We start from the raw sequence: 22,468 nt of genomic DNA on the forward strand, positions 1-22,468 counted from the left end.
TAGATGAAGGCAAGTCATGAAGACGATAAACCTCTTGAAAGACACGAACAAAATCTAAAATATTAATTAAAATTTTATCTTACCAAACCTAAGAAAGTCCATAAAACTAATAGAGACTTCTTATGACATATTATTAAAATAAAATAAATTTTTTAAAATTAAAAAATAAATATGCTGAATACGAGACCGCATAAAAAACACAAGGGAAAGGGGTATAGGTAGGAGCATATTTGAGCATCGATCCTCATCAAACATAATCTGTTTAACAATATTGACTCTCCACTCCAGTATAAAACACATTTGAAACACCCAAGTAGCAGTTGTTGAATGATGATCATATTTGAATATCTTTTGTTTAGAGAAAAAACAAAAACAAAAAAGCAGTTGACAACATGAGCACCATTCTGTCCATATATTATTTTCTTTTTGAAAAAAGAAAGTCATCATCAACTATGATATGCACAATATAACATTCCCTATTTTTCAGCAGAAAAAACATAAGAATACAAGTTATTTCTCCAATCAAAAAACTAAAAAAGTAATAAGCAAAATGAAACCAAACAAAATCTTGCCTAGTACTAAAACAGATAACATGCTAATAAACTAAAATCCACCAAGCCAATTGTTCCACCTAATGTCTAAATCAAAAAAAAAAAAAAGTAAATAGTGGGTCATGCTCTTTTCAAATTAACACGCCTCCTTAAATAAACATTAGCACCATGTTCTTTTTCTTCTCAATTGGAAGTGTCTTCAGCCATGAGAAAATTGTTTGTCATTCTCCTATCAAACAAGAACATGATGTGATTTAATCCGCTTTGCTAAGAATCCGATATTTAAAAAATTATTAGGTGTATCCGATATACTACGTATATAACTAATTCAACGTGTAATGGTTGAGGTTAATAGGCAATTCAATACAAGCCTATTGACCTCCTTTTTCAATTATTAACTTGACACAAGTCTATTTTGTTACAATGGTTCAAGTCAATAATATAAGTCAATAGTTATATATTTTTAATATTTTCATATATTCTTTTACAAATTAAAATTTATAAATTTATTTATTTTAAAATTATACCATTGAACATGATCTCAATGAGATCTTTAAAATGAGCCCAATACTTAATATTTTTTAATAATTTAAATTCATACCCAAATTTAAATTTCTCTATTTTAGATTATAAACTATAAAATAACCCTATTAATAAAAAAAACCATAATTCATATAATAAAACCATAATTCATGGCCAAAAAAAAAAAAACATTGATATATCAAGCCACATAATACAATCTCTCTCCTCCTTCACTTTTTTTCATGGTGGGTCCCTCTATTTTGTTTGTGCAATTCTAAATTAATTGGCAATTTGATAAGTCAAATTTTTGACTATCATTTATCATTTCAATTCATCTATTGTCAATTAACAACCTCCAGCAAACTATTTTTGTTTCAAATTGTCAATAAATGTCAATTGAATTGTCAATTGATCACCATTGCACATGATCTAAGGGTATTATTGCATCACTTCATCATATATCTCCTTTAGATCAAGCTTATGGGTGGTATAAACTCTTCAAAATACAAAGCTACTTTAGCCTCTGAATCAACAAAAACATTACTCACGCATACCACAACCATAACCACCACCTCATACACCAGAGCTCTGTCACAGCAGCAGTAGTACAGCCACCACCTCAATACACCCAGACATTTGCCCCCAAGCAAAGGACAAAATGGAATAATACTACAATAACATCATATTCTTTGGATGACTCATCAAATTTTGTATTCTCTCTATATATCTTTGTATATATAGCTCAAAATAAGCTTCATAATTGATTGATCGAGAAAATATACAGAAAACCATTCTATTGAAACGTACATGCACTTGGCCTATGCATTTTGTACCTATCAAAAATTGTTCCAATATATACTCCAAAGTGATCATGTACACATACAACTTATTGATGATATTTTGGCTCAAATTGTTAACCACAAGGATTCTAGAGGACCCGGTTCGGCGTCACGTGGAGAATCAAACAATATTGTTGTATATTTAATAATTGGGTGTAATTAAGTCTTTCGGGTTAGTTCAAGTAATGTAAAGAGTAAAATAATGACTTAACTAATGTAATTAAGAGTTAAGAGTAGAACTAATCATGACTAGTTGGCGAAATCATCATAAGATTGTACAAGTCACAACTAATCATGATTAAGCATGTCGAATGGCTAAGCTAGATATTTAGTGGTGGATGAGAGAGGCATGAAATTGTGTTAGAAAGGAGTTGTTGGGATGTATTTGTATGCATGCTTAAGGTAATGTAACATCAGCTAGATGTGACCTTGAGATCTTAGGGTTCATCTTCCATTTACATCAGATTGAAAGTTGCCTGTACGTGTGAACAAGAGAGAAAAAACCAAAGAAATATCACTTGCATTTGTTGCTTTCATGTGGGCATATGGGGACCAAAATGTTGACCACTTGATGTGTCCATTGGCCTCACTAGAATCATATTTCCCCCTTCTCCATGTTTAGAAATTATCAGTAAAACATGACATTTTTCTAACCAAAAAAAAAATCAATCAAAGGGAGAGGTACATTTTCTTTTTTATTTTTGTAATAATAATTCAAATATGTGACATTTTCTAACAAAATAGAGAGAAATACAATACTACTAAGCTAATACTTCTCAAAGTGTCAATTTGTGAAGGGGAAATTGTGAATAGCTTAGGATAAAACAAGATAAGCTAAGTCTAAGTTATTTTTGAATTCTAAAAGTGCAGATCAAGACCTGTCAAAGTGACTCTCTCTCTCTCTCTCTCTCTCTCTCTCTCTCTCTCTCTCTCTCTCTCTCTCTCTCTCTCTCTCTCTCTCTCTCTCTCTCTCTCTCTCTCTCTCTCTCTCTCTCTATGAGACACAAAATAATACAAAGACTTAGGGGGACCACAGTGAACAACATATCTATCAAATTCACCACCAGAACCACACACGTCAGAAAGAAACATTCTCAGATCAAAAGCAAAATGATGAAGCTGCAGGTATTCACTTTGTAAATATAATACTAATAATACATTGTTTACTGGTAAAATATACATATAATACAAACCTAACATCATTAGCTCATGTGCTTACTTCCACCAACAATCTTTAGGGAACATGATTCAGTACCAATTATATATGCTGCAATTAATATAAATTTATTCATTTCATTCTTGTTTAATTTAATTTGTTTCCTATTACTTATTTTCTTATTCATGCAAGTCCCACTTATGTTAATTGACATTATATAATGGGTTACTGGTTCCCATGAGTTCCCACAATATTAATTTAAATGAATGCAAATGAAGCAGTTTAATTCAGTGAAAGGGATGAACCATTTTAGTGATTCTCCAATTGGGTGTGATATAGGGACCACCTCAGTGATATATCCCCGTATAAAGCATAGAAGTTGCCCCAAATTTATAAACCCCACACCCCAAAGAGTGCAATGCCAACAGTAGTATGATTAAGACACTCAATTGAGTTTGGACACATTTACATTTAGCTTGACATTAATTTAATTTGGGTGGTAGTGCCCTTGGTATCATGTGTTTGGATCTGTCCATACCCTTTGGAATTTGGATGTCAGATTTCCATGAAGAGAAAAACAAGAAGGAGAGAAGCATTGAAGCAGAGGAAGGCTTGCAGAGCCAGAGAAGCTGAGTGCATTCATGGGTTATTGGGTTGAGGATGGGCTGGGCCCCAATCACCCACATGATTGATAGGTTGGGGTGGGAAGATGGTGGGGACACAAAATTGAGAGGATGTCTCCACTCCAACCAACTAATGGGCCTGTAAGAGCTGAGCCCAAAGTTGGTGGCATTGGCATAGAGCCATAGAGGGACAGTGACAAACACTAAAGGGTACAAGTACAACCAAGAAGACCCTCAAACGCCATATCTTTCCCAATCTTAGGGATTGTGAAAGGTGCCCAAATTTAAGATTTGGGAGGTGACCCATGTAGGAGAGGACCTCCCAATATAACCTAATTTGCTTGGAGTCCCAAACAAAGTAGGGCTACTACTTATGTAAATATATGTATGTAGGCATATGTAGGGGTTGTAGGTTCTAAGATTTTAGAGGGAGATGTGGACAAATACCAGAAGACCTAATTTGGAGCCCCACCACTGACCCATGTGCATGTGAACCTGTTCCCATCAACTTACCTATTCACTCTCACTCACTCAAAGCAATCAAAATCATCAATACCCCAATCCCCATAGTTTTTCACCTGACTTTCTGTGCCTTTGACACTATATTCCCAATTCTATCATTGTAGTTTGCAGTGAACCCAACAAACACAACCCTTTCTTTGTGCTACACACAAATTTCTAATTTTCTTTCTTCCAAAACAAGCACAACATATTATATGTACCATTCTGAAACATGTGTGATTCTGCCACACGTTTTGTCAAAGCCCATTGTTGGGATTGCACCGCCCTTGTGACCCACTTTTGGATGAGGCTCTCTTCTAATCCCTGTTGAAATACATTGTCTATTTTTTTTGTGCAAAAAATTTATAGCTTTGATTTTGGGTTAATTACAAAGTACCCCTCCCAAGTTTGCTTTCATTTTCAATTCTCCACATAAAGTTTCAATTTTTTCAATATATTACATGTAGTTTTCAATTTAAGTCAATGTGGTCAATGCAATTCTTCCGTTAAGTTTGATCAATTGGTCAACTGTTAATAGGTTTGAGCTCACCTCTCAACTGATGTGGACTCAACACAGAGGATTGAATCTTATGTGGTGGAGGTTTCGGAGTGGGTTCACGAGCCTTGGTGAAGCCGTTCTCGGTGGGTTGGGCGGTTCCATAAGGTGGGTGGATGAGATGTGAAGAAAGACTCTTGAGGGGGTGTGGGTGGGTGGAGAAGAATGAGGAGCAAGGGGGAGGAGGGGGTTGGGCACGGGGGTGGTGTGGGATGTCTGCAGTGGGAAACTTTTGAGTTTCTTAGTTTATTTATTTATTTATTTTTTTACATTTTAAAAAGATTACATCTTCAATAAATGGTGATTATATATTGTCCACATAGTGCCAGATGAATTTCCACATAAGAAAAAAAATAAACCTCATACATGTCATATTACTGCTTAACGGTTGACCAAACGGTCAACTTAACGGAAGTTTAACAATGGGTGACATTGACTTAAATTGAAAACTATATGTGCTACATTAGAAAAATTGAAACCTTATGGAATGAATTGAAAATAGCAGCAAACTTTGGGAGAAGTACTTTGTAATTAGCCCTTTGATTTCTTAGGTCATATTTAAACTGAATTACTTTTTTTTTTTTTTTCTGATGGTGATGGGCTGTTTATAGTGATGGGGACAATAGTCAATAAATTTTTTAAAATGAGTGATACTTTGAAATGGGTCATAAAAATTTTCAAATATTTGGAAATGTGGGCTTAGTCAGAGCACAACATTGACAATTTTGCAGTCTAGGTATCAACTGTATTGTACAGTTTGTAGTACTATGGAGAAAAAATCTATCTACAATTGGTGTATTGGTGTGAGGTATAGTGACAATTTGACAATGGCATGTAGGAGTAGAAGTAGAAGAGAGTTAATGGACTATAATATAATGACTCTAACTTTGGGCTCCACTCTGCTTGAATCCCGCTGCTAATGACCCCAAAAACAGTCAATGGCGGTTGATTTAGCACCGTACATGGGCCCATCAAACATTGTTCCTTGCTTACCACATCACACAATAATTATGCGAAAAATCACCCCCACATGCACAACCATTACCAATTTGGATTTTCCCACCATGTGAACATTCCTATGGTATGCATGTTTTGGACACTATTGGATTCGCATGTTTTGGACACTATTGGATTCGCATATTCACTCATTTTAATTGGTTAATTGGTAGGTTACAAATATTTTGATTGTTGAATCTGTTTGGATAACATAACATAACATGTAGATAAATGTATCGTAATATATAAGAATTTAGGATGGATATCAATATTATGTAAGGGTGATTCTATTTAAATCCTTCTTTTAACTTTCTTATGTTGCAGAGGTCTCGAGTATAAAACTCTTTTTCTCTAAAAAAATGTTCCCTTCTATGAAATTTAGATAATATATATATTTTACTCTTGTACATATAAAATAAGACAAGCAAAAACTAGATGAAATTAAAATTATCAATCTAATTTGCTATTTATACCCATCAATATCAAACTCTTTATTATTTTTCAACATCTCTGACCTAAGCACCCTCTCTACCGAAAAATCTCTCCCTCTCTACATCAAAGTCTCACTAATCATCATCAATCTCAAATAATCTCGTTTTGAAAGTATAATTCAATTGATTTATTTGCCAAAATTGTAGCATCTCACATTGTTTCTAGTTGTAGAGTAAGTAGGGAAATTTGGGTATTAATGAATTAAGCTTGCTAGTTGCTAGAGATAAATTATTTAAACTCCTTTATTGAACCCCTTGATGCATGATGATTAATAATAATAATAATAGGTTAGATGAATCATGCATGCAATGGTGATCAAATCGGTTTGGGTTCACAATAATTATTTATTTATGGGTACACCTTTGACCGTACACCACTAGACAACTCAACACACTCCAGTCTCAACAGACAACATCACGTCAGATACATCACACAGTAACATCCACGTACTCTCGACAACTCACCAGTAACAACGGGCAACGTGGCGCTCTCTCAACCACTTATATCCGAGATGATAAGAGAAAAGGGCTGGCCGACAAGGCGACAAGACCAAAACACCCTCTCCCCTCTCAGCCGTCCACGTGTCCTCCATCAGCGGCTCGATCCTCTACCACAAGGTCGTTCGGACCCAACGAAACCTCTTCAAGTTCAAGTTCAAGTTCCGCAGCAACAGTTGTCAGTTGGATATTCTTAAGGGTATTTGGGTCTTTAAACAACACTCTAAACACATCAGTCAGTGTCGTGGGGCGAATTTCGTAATTCGATAAGTAAAGATAAAAAAAAAGGTTTGGAAGATATGTGAGTGAGGGATATTTGTCGGTGTTCGTAGTTTTAGAAACTCTTCTCTTCTCTTCTCTTCTCTTCTCTCTCTGTCAGCAGAAGAAGAATAACACTGAAAAACAGAGTGAGAAAAACGAAGATGGAGATTGAAATTCCGCAAATGTGAGCTTGAGCGATTTTCCTGGAAAACTCAGCAAACTCAAAATTAATCAATTTCCTGATCGGCTTGAAATGCAAGACATTCATTCAGTCGGAGGAGGAGGGCGGTTCTTCGGCGGCGGCGGAGGAGGAGACCGGAGGCTAAGGCCGCACCACCACCACCACCAGAACCACCAGGCCTTGAAGTGCCCTCGTTGCGACTCGCTCAACACCAAGTTCTGCTACTACAACAACTACAACCTCTCTCAGCCGCGCCACTTCTGCAAGAGCTGCCGCCGCTACTGGACCAAAGGCGGCGTCCTCCGCAACGTCCCGGTCGGCGGCGGTTGCCGGAAAACCAAGCGCTCCAAGCCGAAATCCTCCTCAGCTTCCTCACCGAACAGTACCGATCAGCGCAAAGCCAGCTCTCATTCCAGTAGCGACAGCTCCAGCCTCACCGCCACCGCCACGGAGGCCGTTTCGGCGCCTTCTTCAACGTCCTCGGCTTCCAACTTGTTGAGCAATATTCATCAGGACTCCAAATTCTTCGTTTCTCAAACCGGCTCCAACGGAGGCTTCGAGCCGCCTGCCTCCTCGGCTTTGCTCGAGCAGAGTACAGAGATCAATGGAATGTTCTCGGAGATAGGGAGCTTCACGAGCCTGATCACGTCGTCAAACGACGTGCCGTTTGGTTTCAGTAATCTCGGCGACATTTCCGTACCGCCGTTTCGGCTGAATAACCAACCACCACAAGGTACTATTCATCATCAGTGGGCGCCGCCGCAGCAGAACCAGAACCAGGATATCACAGGTGGTGGATTGCTGGATCAGATGGCTCAGGTCGATTTATCGGTGTTCCAAAGCAGATCCAATGGCGGAGGAGGAGGAGGATTTGGATCGTTGGATTGGCAACCGGGTTCAGGGGATCAAGGTTTGTTCGATCTTCCTAACACCGTTGATCAGGCATACTGGAGTCAAAGTCAATGGACTGATCAAGACCATCCTAGTCTCTACCTCCCGTAAATCTCTCACTTTAACCATCCTTAAAAATCTCAATTTCTCAAATTTGGTTAAAAAAAATATATATGAAATTTGAGAGAGGTCTATAAAATTATGAATATGACTGCTCTTTTATGTAAATTTTTTTTATATATAATTTTTTTTCCTGGTTTTTTTTTGGGTGGGGGTTTTATCAATTTGATGGTTTTGGAAGGTGTTTGGGTTTGCTCTTGCCTCTTTAGGGTCATGTGCAACTAACTTTCATGTTAGTTTTTTTTTTATTTTGCTTTTTTTTTGGGGTTTTTGCCTCTAAATGTATGGCTTTGGATTAATCAAATATATATAGAGAGAGAGAGATAAAAAAAATTATAATACTGTTTTTAATTACTGTTTTGCTTGTGACTTGTTCTGTTATGTAACTGTTATTCGTTAATCTCAGTTTACAGTGACTGATTAGTGGGGTTTAAGTGTGCCACGTCATCATTCCAGTGTCTGATTAACGGTAGCGATAAATTAATCAAGTTTTAAGACATTTTATTTGTGTTATGGTGGATTTGGGCGGAAGTGTACGGATGCAGTGCCACGTGGCAGTGGGCACGTGGGGTTACGTGATAGGTGGGGCGCTGAGGGAGGGTCGGTTTGTCGTGTCGTGGCGCTCGGGTCTCGTTTGCTCTAGTCGTAATCGCACAGAGTGAGTGCTCTCCAAGTTGAGGGTGATGGGGTTTTGATAATATCACATATGTGACATGCGAACATGTGCTTGTTGGTACTGTGGGTGGGGTCATCATGCTGACGTGGAGACTCTGTGCTCCAGGACCCACATTAGGTTGGTTGGTTTGTTGGGTGGGGAGGTGGGGCCCGTCCCAGTTAAGAAAACGGATCAGTCCACTGGAGTGGGGTCCACATGGGCAACTGCAATAGTGCACTGGTGCTCTCTGACTCAGTCCCTCTTCTACATGACTCGCTCACAATCCCACTCCCACAATCTCTTTTTGTGCATATACCATTTGTATGAATGATTCAACTTGGCCAATGGTTTTTGCGTGTGTTGGAGAATCGATGTATTAGAGGAAAGAAAAGAAAAATTCTTGGGTATAATTGATATATTATCTTGTGATGTAATCAAATGTAGGTGTATGAGCATTGGCAAATGCAAGGTGGGGTTAATGCGGTCAATTGACCCATGAATAAAAAATTTTGACCCTATAAAGCTTGGGTTTTGGTGGAGGTGCAGGGGCAAGAATGCAAGCAAAGTATTTGTGTAAATGTTTAAAAGAGAAAAGACGACCAGAGGAAAAAGAAAAAAGGGTGAGTCATGTGAGATGTATTGTGAATTTTTTAATTATAATGGTTGATTTTTGGATTCGTCACTGTGTATGGGTATTGCTGGATGATATGTTTATATTTATAGAGTATAATCTTAATAACATTTACTAATATTTTAACACATAAATTAATTATATTACATATACATAATTTCTTAGAGAAAAGATGAATTCGTCAATAATTAAAAAATGGTTTGTATATATGACATATGGTGTTTGCATGGTCGAGTTTTTCATGATTTTAAATATCTGAAAAACTTATGAGAAAGGGTACAAATTAATGGTTCAACTTTCATACCTTAACAACTACATACCCAGTACCCGCCTTGATAAACCTAGTAATTAGTAATTTCCCAAATTGTTGAAGCATGCTACTGCCTACCCTTTTGGTGTATATGCTTCTTCTTTTCATGATTATTGTTTTTTTTTTTTCCCGGGTAGTGCATTTCAAAATTTGTTATGGTTTATTTTGAAGTATTGTAGTGTAATTGGGCTTACACTGATGACATGGTGTATAAACAATCCTTATATGACCAGAGGACGTGTTTGAGGTTTTTCTTTGAATATTGAAGTTGAAAAAGTGCACCTTTGGACAATTGGACACCCCAGTCTGACTTCAAATCTCGATAAAGATGGTAAAAACCAATTGACAAACCAAATTAACAAATGTGGCAAAAAAAAAAAAAAAAACCAAATTAACAAAGCTTCTAGAAGAGAGGATCTAACATTGCATAATAGATATTCTATTTGCAAAATACTTTTCAAACCCAAATCCGCTAATTTTGTATGGGACTTGACTCGGGTTAAAAATTGTCACCCTTAATCTTAATACCATTTTGAGGCTCCATGTATAGTTTCTCAAAAGGTACCTAACTAGCTAGCTAGCTTTCTTAATTTTCATGAAAAATTCCTTCAAGCTATTCTATTCATTTTGGTGGTCGATCTACAATTTGGTTTTTGGATAAAATATCTGATTGGGTGACTGACTAGGTCTCACTCAGTCTCATTCTTGTTGTCATCAATAATTGGTGGTGTTGTTTATTTCTATTTCTTCATACTCTTGATGGCTGTAAATTCAAATCCTTGACCATATTTCCTCACGTCGCAGTTGCTTGATTACCGATTATTTGAAAGCTTAATCCCAACTGCTTTGGCTTTAGCAACTCAATTACATTCAATGCTACCTGGAAACTTTATACCTCATCCTTAATTAAATGGACTTTAATTAACATGTACAACGTACAAACACTAGGATATAGACTTAGTTGTATATTGTTAGATATGTTTGTATGTCATACAACGTGTATACTATAATTGAACTCCATGATGAGATTGTTTGGTATGCATGTGCAAATGGCAATGGTCCAAGCAAGCATGGGGTGATGGGCATGGCAAGCTACCATAACTTAGATGCCATTAAGGCTCAATTAAGGCTTCATAGGCCATGGACCATGGTGAGGCTAAGCAACAATGTGGCATGGATGGTGACTTCACATTTGTACCTCTCTAGCTCACTCACAGTTGGGCAGGCAGATAGATGGGGATGGTGGTTGTGGTCCTCTGTTTAGCGGTGATGGTCATCTTGACTTTCTCAGTTGGAGCACCATTTATACATGTTTTCCAAATTAAGGATTTTCCAGTTTCAACCAAACATTTGACAATGGAGCCAAGGCTATTTAAGAATTTTGAGGGGTAGTGTACCATTAACTTGTACAAGAGTTTTGGGTAAAATTATGGTGTTGGAAAGTTTTAAGTGGTTTCCAAAAGAGGCCATCAAGGAGATTACCTTGGGAGTTGGGACTCCAATGGTTTTTCCCAAACAGAAAATGGTCTAGTACTATCTGATATGCTCTTGAATGAGTTTCTTTTTGGGTACCAAAATGGGCCATGAGAGCACCATTAGTAGTCACCAGGCACTGTGAGTTTCATGTTGTCCATTTTACCTTAACACTCTGGCTTAAACAGTACAGTTTGTTAAATGGGTTTAATGTGTAAATAGAATATCATAGCTGGTTTCATCTGCAAACAGTACAGTACTGCCAAATTAAAGCTTGATTTTGATAAATGACAAAGTTAGGTTGCCAGAGGAACTCTCAACCACAACCTTAAGCTCACTTGATTATGCATTAGTGGATGTAAGAGGAGTCAGGTAAGCAATAGGACCCAAAATACATTATTATCAAGAATCAACTATATATGAAGCTGCAGTTATCAATATATATGTACCTTCGTTTACATCAAATTTATTACCAGTATAATGTCAGGCATTGTTTACATCAAAACATGTACATAATCTGTAAGGCATGGCATGGAGCATGGTATCATGGATGCTCCACATTATAAGCATCATACACACCAACAGCAATGCAGAAAATGATTTTACAAGCCATAGAAATAAGTACATGACACTCAGAATTTACAGCAGAGAAAACGTATCCCCCAATGTTGTCGGTGCCTTCGAAATTGTGTCTGGTCAGCTTTCACCATTCGTACCGGGCTGCCACTCCATTCCGAGGATAACCTGCTCATGTCAATGCTAAAACTATGATCCACCTATTACAATATTAACTGAAAAAATAAGGATACAAATAGCAGTAGAAGGGTAGAGTAAGGTGAGAATTACATGGGAAAAGCAAAAGACTGAGAGCTAGTTGTGCTGCTGTTTGACCGGAGAGAGAAGCTACGAAAACTTGGTATTGCTCCTAAGTATGCGAAAGGGCCTGAATGAGGTAATTCTGATGCAGAGGAACTGGATTCTCCGCGGCAATGTTGGCTTGTTTGACTTGATCCTGTAAGGCTGTTTGACATACCATCTTCAGGTGAATCAGGTCTGCAACTTTGTGGAACTTCCTCTCTTCCGTTAACTGTCTCAAAGTGAAGAGCAATGCTTGCATTCTTCAGGTCACTTTTGACAGAGGCCTTGCTTGTGCGGCTGTTGTCATCAGTTGCCATTGAGTTTGCCAAGACTACCTTATTTGGATCCTACAGAATTTGAAAATAAAAAAACCAAAACCAAACACTTTTATACAAGTATGCCTAAGATATCTCCAGTGTGTACTCATTCATACAATTCAACTTAGGCAGCAGAAATTGAGCATTGACTGTACTGGGAGTTCACAAATCTAGAGAATGACACAAATGTGATGGTGAGGCACACACCAAAACCAACCTTTGGTTCTCCATTGCCATCCAAGAAAAGGAAAGTGGGTATATTTATAATCTCCTAAGCTAATTCTTCAAGCGAGAGCAAACATTGAATACTATATTTGACTTTTATAATTTCACATCAGCAAGACAGCAACCAACGTTGCTCATTAAATTCTAGATCAGAATGGCAAGCAATGGAGATATTTGATACTAAATGTGGATCAAAAAGCATTTCAACATCCTGAACTCTTGAAACTGATATCAATTAAAAAAAACTTCCAAAAATATAAAAAGAATCTTTAATGGTCTCTAAAATTGTGAAATTACAATCCAACTGGATGGTAGGATTTGCCATCTGATAATGACTCTCAATGATAATTATATGCTTAACTATCCTTGGTGGCATCATCTCCTCCAATTATTTAAGACAGAGCCGACAAGCATTTCCTGAAAAACTACCATCCCTACTTTGTAAGCATTTGCATCTTGAGAGAGACAACAAAAATGATTTATGCTACTCATTAGAAGGTAAACTGCTTTAGGAGACAATTTTTTGAAGATGCAACAAATAAGATTTCTATGTTCAAGGGGATTTATCTGAGCAAAGAAACACTTAGTGTCTTACCTGTCTAACCAGAAGCAGTGTTTCAGATATGGTCTTCTTGGTTGAATGATCAACTAAAATACCATTTCTTGCTCTAACATATTTTTCACCTTCAACTGTCGAGTAAGAGGAACCGCACTGCTTGCTTACATCCTTCTTGCAATCATGCTCAGTAATAGGTTTCGACTCACTTGAATTAGATGACACCGAGTCTGGAGTTTCTGCAGCTGATTCACTGTTGCTCTCCACATCAGAGTTAAGCATGCAAGAGATACTATCATGGTCCAACTCACAGTTTTCTACCAAACACTTATTCTGAGATGACGCTTCCCAGTCAATGCAAATGTCCTTAACAAACTGGTAATTGCTCTCTTGAAGGAAAACAACCAACTCTGGTAAGTCATAGTCCATAGCAGCCTTCCTAGTAGCATGGTTCTTTCTATCACTCCCCTCTGAGTCACTGCAAGTATATTGTGCTGCTATATGGCCCTTTCCATCCACAGAATCCTGCCAACCCTTGGAGCCACTTTCTCTTGAGGTGTTCCTTAAAACATTTACATTCCAGCTCTCATCTGGATGTGGATTTGGAACCACCTCACTATCTTGACCTCTCAGATTGGAAATGAATAGATTATTCTCTCTCAAACTGGTCTTTTTTTCTCCCTTCAATCCTTTCATGGCTTCAGAGTTTTTGAACTTGAAAGACTTGTAAACAGGCTTGAAGGCCACAGTTGGATGGCCATCCATGGATTCCCTGTTAGCCAGGTAATCAATACCTAAGAAAAGATAAAACTTCTTTGGCTAATCGTAATGAAAAACAATGAGACTGGTCTAACTTTAATGCAATTAATAGCTTCAAGCCTTTCTGTAATATAAATAAATTGAACAATATGTTTTGCCATTTCAATGAGACTATGAGTGTTACACTTTTGCTTGCACACACATTCTTTGGTGCTGATTATGAGAGGTTTGGTATTAATCAGTGCTTTGATGAGTGTTACAATATGATGTTTCAATGTCATACACTATATCTTGCTCAGTGGTGCCCAGATATATGATTAACCACAAAACTGTACTTTTATCTTTGTATTTAACCCCGATTTTCATTCTCGTGCATATAGATTAAAACTACAGACAGAAACTAAGAAGTGCAATTTGGAAAAGCATTTAGTATTGCAGCTATTGCTACTTACCTGCAAGCTGCATAACCTTATGGAGGGTCTGCTCCAATTGAAAAATAAGATAGGTCCTCCATTTCAGCAGAGTAGTAATTTCCCTTCCTCTAGGTTCTATGTTCTTGCCAAATAATCCAGAGATTAATCAACCTCAGGTGACCTACATTAACAAAAGCATACTTTAATTTACCCCCAAGGAAAAAAACAAAAGCATACTTAAACAAAACCTCACACCAAGCATGACTGGTGAAAGCAAAATTAATTTTTTTTTGGTGGGTAAGACTAGAGAAATTTATGTCTTACATGAAGAATTATTCTTAGGACATAAACTTGGAATTTTTTTTTTTTCTTTTTAACAGAACTTCTGGCTTACAAGGTCAGAACATGTTCGACTTCCTCCCGTCTTTGACAAGCAAGCTGGGAACAACCCTGCAACGCGTGAATGCTTATAACAGATGGAATTAAGAAAGTGAGCTAAAAGGCTCAGTTGCAGATTTCATTGAACAGTATATTTAAGCATTAGAAGGGTTGACTACAGTGGCCTATGATCAAATAAATTTAAGCATCACTGTATAAGAGATGAAACTTGAAAGGCACCCAGCACAGCTGAATTAGGACAGTTTCTACCACAAACAAATGCAGAAAGTATTGAACTTGTAAACTTGTGTGACAACCACAGGTTCACAACCATTAATACCCACATAAGCATGACTACCTGGCACATGGGGGAAAATAGCTAACACCTATGTGTCACATACGTACAGACAGTTGGGTTGTAATTATTGTTTAGGTAAACATGTATATCACATACCATAAATAAAGAAAAAAAGACAAAAACAAAAGTATACCACATTGCCATGAAAAGTGAGGAAATAAAGAACTAGAACCCAGATTCTCATCTACTGGGAACTCATAATTGATCCAACATTTATGAGCTGATCTGTACCATGACTTCTCTGCATCCTAAGCTTACAAACTAAGTTTTCAGACACTAATTAGATGCAGATTTTTGATTAAAAAGGGGAACAGGTTTACATTTCCAGAGGGTTTCCAAAATCTTTCATCTGGCACCTTTTGCCTTTTAATTACACTTTTCTTGTGGTTATTAAAGAATTATTTTTCAGAAAAGCCTACTAAGTACTGAAAATAAGTAATTGAGTTTAGCTGGATTAAGAACCAAAATCTTTTAAATCCAACAGGAGTAAAAACCAGAAGACTTAAAACAAAGTAACAATGCCCACTTCAAATTTTCAATAAAAAAGTTCTAGAAATTCTAAATTAACAGATGCTGGTGACTCAGATTTCACCAACTTCTCAACCTGAATAACTATTCAACAAAGGAATCATTTACAGGTAATAAATAGATAAGAACTACCTCTGTATCAGTCCAGAAGAACCCCAAGCAAGTTCTTGAGTATCCCCTGCATATACATACACACAGCAGTATAGTGCAGTACAGCACAAAAATGAAACTATTTATATATCCTGAAGGACAAGCATGAAGATATATAGAGGTACAAGTACTCAAAGTCCATGAGATTCAGATTGTAGAGTGTCACATATAAAGCATTTAGAGGAAGCTAACTGTTCCAAATAATAAAAGGACAGTTTAATGCATTAAATACCCATGAAACAGGTTCTGATGCTTTAGTAACTGAACTGTCACTTTGCCAAGACAAATCTTCTAGCAAATGGGCCTTATGTCTCCTTAGCATCTCCCTTTTACCTTTTTTTTTTTTTTTTTTTGGAACAGTGCACCTGTCCCTATGTTTCAACAATTTCAACATTTATTTGAGGTTTGATTATCTTACTTAACCCCATAACCCAAAAAATGACAATTTATGACTGTCATTTACTCCTCATTTTCCCTGGTTTCAAGGAAACCAAACAGATGGTTATGGGTTATCTTAAAAATAAAAGAATGGGATAAATTAAATAAAAAAATATAACATTGAGTTTTCCGATTATATATAGCAATCTTGTGCAGATGACTTTGCCAGCTGGAAACCTAACAGCAAAATACTATTGGAAAATTTTTCAGGTTAACCCAAGAGGTGAGGGTGAATGAGATAAATATTATGATTAGCTTAAATTCAGAATTCGATTCTTATCCATATAATGAAAAATATATTGGACCCAATTACGAAAAGATTCAAGGAATCCCTTATGAATCTTATTTTGCATTTTTAGACATGAAGAATGAATGGCCAAAAAAGACATGAAGAATGCATTTTTTTTTTTTTTGGTTCTATTTTAAAATTTGAAAAGATAAAACATAATTAATGAAAAATAAAGCAATTAGGGCATTTTGGTAACTAAACGTTTGTTGAGAAATCGATGTCCGGAAATGAGACTATTTTTGAAAACATAGTCCGCGATGCTGCCTCGCTCTCACTCTCTCTCTCTCTCTCTCTCTCTCTCTCTCCGAGTATCAGTCTCTGTGATTTCAATTTTCTGAATTTGATTTTGAAAATAAAATAAAAAATTTGAGAAGAAGAGGATGTATGAACCACAGCATTTCATGGAATTGCAAGACAATTCAACCAATTTCGGGGATTCAAAATCCTGGCTTTCAGGGGAAACCAACTCGTCCCCGACTCAGTCCTCACTCGCTCACTCGTCCACCACTACCACCAACAGCAACGTCGATCGCGTCCTCTTCAAAGACCTCGTCGAGATCGTCCCTCTCGTTCAGTCCCTCATCGTAAGCTCTCTCTCTCTCTCTCTCTTCAAGTGTAAAGTTTTGAACTTTCTGGGACTTCCTTTTCAATGTGTTTGGTTTCCGAGAAAATGGAAAAATTGGCTGAATTAAGATGAACGAGTGAATGTAAGAGAAGTGAAGGAAGGGAAGGAAAGGAAAGGAAATTATTACTTGTGTATTTGTTTCTGATTTGGGTTTGGGGAGAATTTTAGAGGGTAATTTAAAAAAAATTGAAAAATTGATGATTTTCTTCTTCTTCTTCTCACAAATTCATAGCAAACTCTTTTAGGATCGGAAAGCAAGCAGTTCGTTTACGCGGCGTGGTTCAGTGACCTACACCAAGACACCTTCAAGAGAATCCTTATCCAAAAAAGTAAGAATTTTATTTTTTAAAGTTGTGGTTTTGAATTTGGTCAGGAGTTATTGCAATTGCTTGTTAATTTCTGTAATGAACAATGCCAATGATTTGTGTTATACATTTACTATGCACACAAGTCATGCGTGCTAGGAATTTTTGCTTTTGTTGGCTTGCTAAGTTGGAATAATCAACTGGTATTTATGAGACATATTTATGTGCTTTTTTGGGTTATAAAAATGTTATGTGTTTCCAAAATTATTGAAATCAATTTCGCACGATTCATCAAATAGGTGCCTAACATTCCTCTCCTTTGATCTGCTTTAGGTAACTGAACTAAAAGGGAGGAATGCAGCTCAGTCCATTCCTACAAGAAAGAAACGGGATCATGGAGACAAGGATCCAGGCAAGAATGATGCTGACAGCTTTTCAAGTTTTTCCTCAAGGGCTTTGGCAGCAGAGAAAGAGCAAGAGGAGTTGGATGCATTAAGAGTACAGGTGGAGGATCTGCAAAGTAAATTATCAGAGAAAGATGAACTTTTAAAGTCATTAGAGATCTCAAAGAACCAAATGAGTGCTGTTCAAACACAACTTGATGGACTGAAGCACCAAGCTGCCGAAAAGGACTCTTTAATCCAGGCTGCTCAGCTACAGCTCTCTGACGCAAAGGTATCAACGCATCACTTGTGTTCTCTGTTCATTATGGATCTGCCAAGTATTTGGAGTCATTAGTATTTAGTGGTGACTTAAGGTTCCTATATTACAATAGTGGTGCCTTGGACACAATTAGAGACTTCTCTGGATATTTTATTTCATCCTGATACCTAATGACAGTAGTCAACCCAGATTTCGGAGTTGTGTCAGGGGATGCTAGAGGGTATTCTACAGCTACCAATGGAATGCTAATGATTATGTTATGGGAATTGTGGTTGTAATGTTCTTGGTGCAAATTGTCAGGATTGTGTGGAACACTGGATTCTTCTTTTTCTTAGGGGTCTTTTTAGCATTTAGGTCTTATTTATTTATTGCTTTAATATAGATCATGTTGACAATAGCCCCTTGCTTAAAATGTAACAAAATCACTGAGGTTCTCTCTCTCTCTCTGGCACTCACACACACGACACTTTTGATGAATCATACTGTTACTGACATCTGTCCTTTTTCACAGATTAAGCTTGCAGACAAGCAAGCTGCTTTGGAAAAGTTACAGTGGGAAGCTATGACATCCAACAAGAAAGTGGAGAAGCTCCAAGAACAGCTAGACTCCTTGCAAGGAGAGGTTTCATCATTTATGCTCCTCTTCGAAGGCTTGATGAAAAATGATTTCACTGTATGCGATGAAGATTATGATGTTTCACCATGTAGGGTGGATCATCTTCCTATTGTAAGCTCATAACCCTGTCCCTCGTTATATGGTTGTTGACAAGCATTTGGTTGTGCATGTATATCTGTTTGTTGGCTGCTGCATTCCCTGAAATTGAAACATCCTTTCTGTAATAAACAGGATGATTTGGATGAGACACAGATGCAGAAAATGGAAGTAGCTAGGCAAGTTTACGTTGCTGCTGTTGCTGCTGCAAAAGAAAAGCAAGATGAAGAATCTATTGCTGCTGCAACCAGCGCAAGGTTACATCTTCAGTCGTTTGTTTTCAAAACCGAAAGTTCAGGTGGGGAATTCAGAAACCCCTATTGAAGCATTTAGATGTTTGCTCTACTAGGTATTGACTGGCTTCACACTTGGATAGTATCCATGAATTGTTGTTTATTGTTTTGTATTTTTATCTTTCCTCTGTTTTGATGGGCTACGTGAAATGTGTTGTTTTCTTTTTTTGGATAAATAGACTATGTGAGTTGTTGATAATAGTATCTGATTTCTCCCAAGATCAAGCATTTATTTTTATCTTCTGTATATATCTTTTATTTTTCTTGATGTTCAAACGAACGTAAATATGGAATTGTGTGTTTCTGAGGTTCCTTTCATTTCAAATTCCAAAAACGGGTTCTATGAAGACAGACAGCAGCAATCTTTGCCTTTCCCCCCTCAGACTTGATTGGCAGTTACACCTACAAGGCTACAACCACAATATCCTGGGGTCATGCCATCTCGAATCACCAAAGAAAGTTGGCAGGTTGGTTTAATTTTGTTCTGAGGCCATCAACTTAATGGACAATCAGAGGACTTAGATTTGTAACCTGCAATGGTACTTCAGCAAACAGTGGTTGGCGCATGTTTTTTTCTTTAATTTATAGTTCACTGAATGGCTTAGGAGCTTTCTTTTCTCTTCTAGTTTCTGTTTAAATATGGTGTATGTATTATTCTCCCTCTCTCTTTCTCTGCCTCCTTCCTTACAGGCATTGAGTTATATAAATATTATTCATCTGATATCTTACCATACTTAATTAGTTAATTATCATCGCTCCAACTTCTAAATCCCAATCCCAACCAAAAAAAAAAAATATATATATATATATATATCTTGTAAATCCCAATCAATGGTAGCTGACTATGGTTGATATTTGATAACAAGCATTGCTGAAAAGAAAAATATGAAGCATTATGATCTTTTTATTGCTTTGGTCATGTTAAATATCCAATTAATCTGATGGGTGATAAAAATGAGAAATGGAGAGAAAAAAACATTGCAACTTTCAGAATCTAAAACACTGAAACTGAAAGGCTACACAGCGGGCCTTGTGCTTTCTCATGCCTAGAGCTTCTGATTTTGGCATCTGCACTGGACTCCCCATCCACTCCAAACCCAACCTGCATGCATGGTTTCACCAACTTTGTAACAAATACACACACAAGCAATATCAGGATCATCAATCATATATTAGAAAATAAAAAACAACTTTGTTTCAGACATACACAGGGAATGCAAAAGAGCCTGTGCTTCCGTCCGATTGATTAGAATCGCTTGATTCAACGGACACCATCCAACGATCCTCAGCCTTTTCACCAGGAGGTGGTTCTGTATCCCAGTAAATATTCTCTTCTTCCTCATCCTTTGGAGAAAATAGAATAAAATTAAAAAACATGATCAGATACAACATTTTCTTGGACTTGTGGGCTAACATCCATATTGTTTCAAAAGAAACCTTACAAAACATAAAAAGGGGCTCTACCTTTTGGTCAAAGGTGATACAATGGCCATCATTTGTTGGGTAAATTTCAATATCATACGCTTTTCCAGTCAACCTCTCCTCATTGCTATTCCTTTCAACTGTTTTTGTATCCTCACCACAATAATTAAGCTGTTCTTACCAAAGACAACACAAATCAATTTAGCCTTCTTTTTCTTTTTTGGGTTTATCTTAAATTTCCAGCTCAATAAATTCAAAAAAAAAAAAAAAAAAAAAAAAAAAAAAACCAACAACAACATGCAGGTGGTCATCACTACCTTCCGATTGACAGGCCTGGAGTTTCTTGAGGTGCAATCAATGGTAGTATTGGGTGCTTCTGGTTTGCCATTTTTGACAACATCAAATGCTCCATCCTCTTTAAAGCAGAATACTATATAGTCTTCTTCATCTGAAAAATGTGGCCTGCTGCTGCTTCTAGAGTACTCATCAGCACTCCTATTTTCAACTGGGGAGCTAGTACTACTGTCTTTCGGACCATGGCTTAGTCTTCGCGCTCGGTTGCCATTACTGCCTCCAGAGTACTCACCCTGCATATCAAAAGCCATGTTTCTTATTGACAATTGGGGTGTTATAGAGCAACATCTATGATCACCTGCTTCATCATCTGAAACAGAGAAAAAAAAAATCATGACCCAATTTCAAATAAGCTTATGATTTGAGTATTGTTTTGCTTATAATTAAGTACCTAAAGGAAATCGGGAAGCCAAGAAACATGAAGCCCAGTCCTTCACACGCCATCTCACTAGCCTTGTCATTGTCCATGGTGTGCACATTTTATTTGAACCTTCTCGATCATCAGTCCCCTATAACAGTCAGAGAGAGAGAGAGAGAGAGAGAGAGAGAGAGAGAGAGAGAGAGAGAGAGAGAGAGATTTTTGAGGACAATTGAAGGCAAATGAGCATTTGAATTTGAAAAAAAGGACTGCATGTGGAGCAAGGGAGTTACAGTGTTAAACCCATAATGAGTAATTAGTCAGTTATGTTTCTAAACAAGGTAAATAAAAAAGGAGAGAAAATTATGGAAATTATAGTTGCCAACCATCCTCTAATTATTGCCATTACAAAAATGAAAAACATATGCATTAATATTTAATACAATGCTGTAACATCAAGTTAATGGTGCATACTTATATATACATACATACAGTCATTTTCTAGAGAGGATGTCTGCATCTTTCAAAATTTGCGGATGCCAACACAGTGCCAACATGGGGTAGACAGTGTGTTGACACAAAATTCCAGAACTTGCTGCAGCTATATATATATAGAAATGATCACTCGCTCACCATAGAGCGGAGAATTCCTTGCTCACCACAGAGTGGGGAATTCAATGATTGGGACCGTCCATTTTTTAGGTCAATCCTTAAAGGTTGTTCATGTAAAAAATCAGCCAAATCGATAATTGTTTGGTCCTTCAAACTTTGCAGATAAATATAATTCATCAGATAATGTTGAAGTGATGTTGACAATAATACACTGACTAAACAGTTTCCAATTTGGCTGATTTTTTGCAAGGGTGATCTTTAAATGATGCCCTAAAATATGGACGGTTTTAATCATTTAAATTCGTTGCTGGTGGTTAGGTGAGCGGGGAATTCTCCGCTCTATGGTGAGCGAGTGATCATTACTGTATATATATATACAGTCATTTTCTACAGAGGATGTCCGCATTTTTTAAAATTTGCGGATGTCCACACAGTGCCGACATAGGGTAGACAGTGTGTTGACACAAAATTTCAGAACTTGCTGCATCACATCAAAACTTGCTGTAGCACATCATCTGTGTCGACATACTGTCTACCTCATGTCGGCACTGTGTTGGCATCTGCAAATTTTGAAAAAATGCAGACATCCTCTCTAAAGAA

The 22,468-nt window shown here is 37.1% G+C and overlaps 4 protein-coding genes across 9 annotated transcripts; 2 read left to right on the forward strand and 2 right to left on the reverse strand.

The window, feature by feature from the left end:
* The first annotated feature begins 7,166 nt into the window (after positions 1-7,166).
* Positions 7,167-8,493, forward strand: OBP4 (OBF binding protein 4). The gene has a single exon (XM_086256690.1). The coding sequence runs from the start codon at positions 7,248-7,250 to the stop codon at positions 8,175-8,177; it is 930 nt and encodes a 309-aa protein (XP_086112816.1). The 5' UTR covers positions 7,167-7,247; the 3' UTR covers positions 8,178-8,493.
* Positions 8,494-11,686: 3,193 nt separating this feature from the next.
* On the reverse strand, positions 11,687-15,941 carry LOC147273278 (uncharacterized). Of its 5 annotated transcripts, none has more exons than XM_086227579.1 (6): positions 15,780-15,941; positions 14,778-14,833; positions 14,423-14,564; positions 13,251-14,005; positions 12,102-12,460; positions 11,687-11,999 (listed from the first exon to the last, which is right to left on the reverse strand). In XM_086227579.1, exons 3-6 carry the CDS (start codon positions 14,433-14,435, stop codon positions 11,888-11,890), a joined length of 1,239 nt encoding a protein of 412 aa, XP_086083705.1. In that variant the 5' UTR covers positions 14,436-14,564; positions 14,778-14,833; positions 15,780-15,941; the 3' UTR covers positions 11,687-11,887. The 5 variants fall into 5 exon arrangements, with proteins under 5 accessions (XP_086083705.1, XP_086083709.1, XP_086083706.1 ...); XM_086227583.1 differs by having other exon boundaries at positions 13,251-13,983; positions 14,708-14,833; XM_086227580.1 differs by having other exon boundaries at positions 14,708-14,833.
* An 861-nt stretch (positions 15,942-16,802) lies between these two features.
* On the forward strand, positions 16,803-19,750 carry MPB2C (movement protein binding protein 2C). The gene is made up of 5 exons (XM_086227638.1): positions 16,803-17,108; positions 17,395-17,478; positions 17,788-18,129; positions 18,629-18,844; positions 18,965-19,750. Exons 1-5 carry the CDS (start codon positions 16,905-16,907, stop codon positions 19,151-19,153), a joined length of 1,035 nt encoding a protein of 344 aa, XP_086083764.1. The 5' UTR covers positions 16,803-16,904; the 3' UTR covers positions 19,154-19,750.
* Positions 19,751-20,109: 359 nt separating this feature from the next.
* On the reverse strand, positions 20,110-21,377 carry BASL (breaking of asymmetry in the stomatal lineage). Of its 2 annotated transcripts, XM_086228472.1 has the most exons (5): positions 21,290-21,377; positions 20,862-21,208; positions 20,587-20,715; positions 20,330-20,466; positions 20,110-20,224 (listed from the first exon to the last, which is right to left on the reverse strand). In XM_086228472.1, exons 1-5 carry the CDS (start codon positions 21,375-21,377, stop codon positions 20,110-20,112), a joined length of 816 nt encoding a protein of 271 aa, XP_086084598.1. The 2 variants fall into 2 exon arrangements, with proteins under 2 accessions (XP_086084598.1, XP_086084599.1); XM_086228473.1 differs by lacking the exon at positions 20,587-20,715.
* Between the last annotated feature and the right edge of the window lie 1,091 nt (positions 21,378-22,468).

Source organism: Dryas octopetala, chromosome 9 (genome assembly GCF_963921425.1).
Source record: "Dryas octopetala chromosome 9, drDryOcto1.1, whole genome shotgun sequence".
Taxonomy (NCBI): domain Eukaryota; kingdom Viridiplantae; phylum Streptophyta; class Magnoliopsida; order Rosales; family Rosaceae; genus Dryas; species Dryas octopetala.